We start from the raw sequence: 4,276 nt of genomic DNA, 5'->3' as shown, positions 1-4,276 counted from the left end.
TTTGAATATGTGAAAGTCAGCGAGGGTACCTCTGTGGGGTTATCCTTTGAAAGGTTCAAGCTTGAACAACCTACAACCAATACATAGGGGTTCCCTACTCATCTGAGGAGGATTTCTGCCTTACACTGCAGAAGTCTCTGGTAAGTGAGTAGGGGTGTTATGTACCCAGGTTAGGTCCAAGTAACGAAGCAGCACATTTTCTTACATTGTCCTAATTTTGTACAGTAACCTTTCTACAGTGACTTTTTGCACATATTTGCTTGTGCGTGAAAATGTTGGATTAGTTTCTCTGAAACTACTTCTGTTTACACATCTAGCTTCGAATAACATTATCACGATGCATCAAACACCATGCACAAGGCCTTGTTACGCACAATGTACAAATGTCATCCTATCTTCATCTATGGGGTGACAGGGCTATCTACATATCCATAACGTTGCTAATCTATATGTACATTGCAAGGCTGCTCTCTATGATTAGAGATGAGCATCCCAAAGGAGGCACTTGAGCCGAAACCGAGGGTCCCTGCCTGCTGAGACTTCACCATGCAAATGGTCTGACAGCTCTGTGAGGGGAGTCCAGCTTGTGACCAAGACGGGCTCCTACATTCTCTCACGCCAGGCAATGGGGTTGGATCAGCTCTTGGGGAGATTCTTGGCTTCACACCTACACACATCCTAGGTGCACTCAGAGTAGGGTTTACATAGTAGGAGTACGCCTGATCGCTACCTTGTTTATATGCCTGCATATATAGCACAATGATTGAACTGTATCTACTATTTACTTTTTTCTGCTTGTAATTACTTTTATCTTCTTCTGTCTACTGCTGCAAAGGCAGAACAACAACCACCCTCCCAGCTTAAGGAAATGTCAGCAAAGTTCCTCAGTGCAGAAAGACAAAGAGTTGTAATGAAAACATTTGGACAACACTTTCTGTTAATCTACACCATTAAAATATATAAAATACATCCATATACATTACTCTCACAGATCCATTATGGGAGTGACTTATAGGATGGTGTTCACACTACTTGAAGCTGAGCAGCAACCAAAGGTGCCAACAGAACATTTGTTTCTGATAGCATGGCACATTTGTAATAATGTTCAAGATTTTCAGATTCAAATAAACATTTGATTGAGTCATAGCATGCTATATGTGGCTATTCCAAGAGAATTGTGGTGCAGAATTTCAGTTTTGCACAACATAAAATCATCTTGTACCCACACAAACTCTGAGTCACTGTCCTATGACATGACACTTCACCAGTCTTGTAGTGTCCTGCATAGTGTTCTCTCTGTAAATCCCACAAGGACTCAGTTTCCCTTCTTGCTCATGTCTGTCCTGCTTTCTCTCTTGATTTCAGTCTTCTTCCTTCAGTTTGTTTACTCCTGACTCAGAATTCCCTTTTCTTCCTCTTCGAAATGTTCTTGAAAAGGATGTCAGTGTGCCATTTTATTGAGACGTCTCTTTGGGACGAGATGTTCTCTGGTGTTCTGCTCGGGCCTGATCAGAATAACGTAACACTTGGGCAAGAATATGCAGCAAAGGAGCCCGGCGCTGGAGCAGAGGATGGCGAAGACTTCCACGGCCAGCATGTACTTCCCCCGTGTGCTCAGGTGTGCTGGGATGAAGGATATCCACACACTGACGAACACCAGGAGGCTGAAGGTGATCAGCTTGGCCTCATTGTATCGTCCGGGCAAATTGCGTGAGAGAAAGGCTACCACGAAGCTGACCATGGCAAGTAGGCCCATGTATCCCATCATGCAGTAGAAAAAGAAGCCCTCCCCTTCGTTGCACTCAAGGATGATGTTCGCTTGACCCGATGTCAGGTTCAGGTCAGGGTATGGCGGAGAGGTCAGGAGCCACAAAGCGCAGATTAAAACTTGCACCGTGGTGCACGAGAGGACAATCCACACTGGAGTCCTGTTTCCGAGCCATCTCTTGGTGCCTGGCAATGTGCTTTTAAAGGCGCTGACCACGATGATCGTCTTAGCAAGGACCGAGGAGATGCTGAGGGAGAAGACAGCCCCGAAGAGAGTCTGCCTCAGCAGGCAGGTGAGCATCCCAGGGCGGCCGATGAACACCAAGGGGCACAAGAAGCAGAGCATGAGGGCGAGGAGGAGGACAAAACTCAGCTCACGGTTGTTGGCTTTCACGATTGGAGTGTTCCTATGCTTGATGAAGACATAGACAACAGAGGTAGTGAGGAGGGTAAAAAATGTGGCAAATGCGGTCAGCGTCAAGCCCAGTGGATCACCATAGGAGAGAAACTCTATCTCCTTAGGGATGCAGGCATCTTGCTTCTCATTGGGCCAGTGAGTATCAGGGCACTTGAAGCAGTCAGAGGCATCTGAAAAAGAAAGAGGCTGTAAGTTATCTTAATGCAACAGCAGCTGGAAACATATTGCAAAGGGGATGCTGCTATTTCAAGCTAGTGGGAGCAGATCTTCCCAACATGGAGGGGCTTATTTACAAGCCCAGTGAGCAACCATACCATCACTTTTTGAAATTCTCGCGGCTCACAGTGCAGGCCCATATCTATGAGGCTACGGAAAGCTACCCTGATTGGCTTTTCATGGCCTCGTAAATATGGTTTCAGGCAACGCAGTGCGAGTCGCTGCATTGCCTCACCCTGCGTCGGAGAAGTGAATTATGGGCATTGCGGTGGGTGTTTTTTGACACATTCCCAGATTTACAACATAGCGTAAATCTGGGAATGCGTCAAAATTGTGTGCCTCCCCAGGGCAGGCGCAATAGTTGTTTTTGTGAAGTGAGGTGTACGTTACTGCACAAAAACAACCCAATTTCAATGCAGGCCCCCTTGCGCCATGTCGCAAGGGTGTCTGTATTGACGCAAACTTGCCTAACTGGCACCAGTGCAAAGGAAAGGACAGTGATAAGATGTATTGCTGTAAATACAATGCTTCTCTGCACTTTCCTTATGGTGCGTGGCTCCAAGCTGGCTTGCGACGCCACATAGTATTATTTTCTTTTAAAGCTTTCTTTCTTGAAAGGTGTCAGTCCTGAAGTTGAGTGCAGGGTTCCTGATCTCTGTCTACTGGACATCTCACACACAGAAATGCCAGAGCGAGCCCAGGAAACAGCAACAGTTTACTATTGGGTTTGCTTTTCTCTGGAGCTGAAACACTTAGAGGCAGATTAGGATGATGGTCAGGCTTTTGTCCAACCATCATTCTTTCATAAATGGGACTGCCCGACAGACTGTCTGTGGTCCCGCCACAGGTATAAGGATGGGATCGCCACCACGGAGGTCGCAATGTCTATGTTTTGCATTGCGGTGCCTGCCACATGGTGCAGGGATATGTAGGGGGGCACAATAGATGCCCCCCAAAGTTCCGTTATGCCTGCCTTTTCATGGCGGGTTAACCGCCATGAAACAGCGGACAGAAAGAGACATTGTAATCACTACGGCAGTGGCTGGCAGGCACCGCCACCATTGAAGGAAATACAACTCCCTCTGACGCACCAGCTGGCTCAAAGAGCCTGTTGGATGCGCGGTGGCCGGTCTTTCTGACTGCCAACCATCTGCTCACCGTTGTAATATGGCAGGCGGAAAATATGGTTACAATGGCGGTGGCACAGCGACCGACGGGCTGTCGGTGACAGTCCCACTGTCCTATTAATCAGGCACTAAGTTCTGGCATCACATCTGCCAACCATTTCCCTCTGAAAAGTATCATGAATATCCCCAGATTTATCAAACAGTGAAACTAACCAGTCTCATTGCTGAACTCTCCACTGGAACAGGCAACGCAGTCAAAGCAGCAGGCAGGCTCCCCCTCCTTAGAGGCCTTTCTGTATCCAGGTCGACAGCCGTAGCTGCAGACAGAGCGCGGCACCTGCAATGGAAGGGACAGAGGGCATTTAGGGGAGAGCTCATCAGAGAGGTATGGACTCTGCATCGGAATGGACAGAGGGCACTTAGGGGATAGCTCATCAGAAGGGTACAGACCCTGCATTGGAATGGACAGAGGGCACTTAGGGGAGAGCTCATCAGAAGGGTATGGACCCTGCATCAGAAGGGACAGAGAGCACTTAGGGGAGGGTGCCCCCCAGCCTCTGCTTCGCTGCCCCGGCTCCGCCGCGTGACCACGCCCCCTGACTTCGAGCGGCGTGGTCTGTGCTCGCTTCTTGCCCTGTGCCACTGCCTCTGCCTGTATTGTGTTTGTGAATAGATTTTGTTGTTATCTTGTACTTTTGTCCCCCCATTTCTGCCTGTTTTGCCTGAACTTTCAGCCGCCCCGTCTCAT

The 4,276-nt window shown here is 48.3% G+C and overlaps 1 protein-coding gene across 1 annotated transcript; it reads right to left on the bottom strand.

The window, feature by feature from the left end:
• Window positions 1–1,441: 1,441 nt before the first annotated feature.
• Window positions 1,442–3,928, bottom strand: LOC146813631 (vomeronasal type-2 receptor 26-like). The gene is made up of 2 exons (XM_085609477.1): window positions 3,742–3,928; window positions 1,442–2,355 (listed from the first exon to the last, which is right to left on the bottom strand). Exons 1-2 carry the CDS (start codon window positions 3,926–3,928, stop codon window positions 1,442–1,444), a joined length of 1,101 nt encoding a protein of 366 aa, XP_085465603.1.
• Between the last annotated feature and the right edge of the window lie 348 nt (window positions 3,929–4,276).

Source organism: Triturus cristatus, chromosome 6, assembly GCF_964204655.1.
Source record: "Triturus cristatus chromosome 6, aTriCri1.1, whole genome shotgun sequence".
In the NCBI taxonomy this organism is placed as follows: domain Eukaryota; kingdom Metazoa; phylum Chordata; class Amphibia; order Caudata; family Salamandridae; genus Triturus; species Triturus cristatus.
This window is presented reverse-complemented; position numbering and strand designations above follow the sequence as displayed.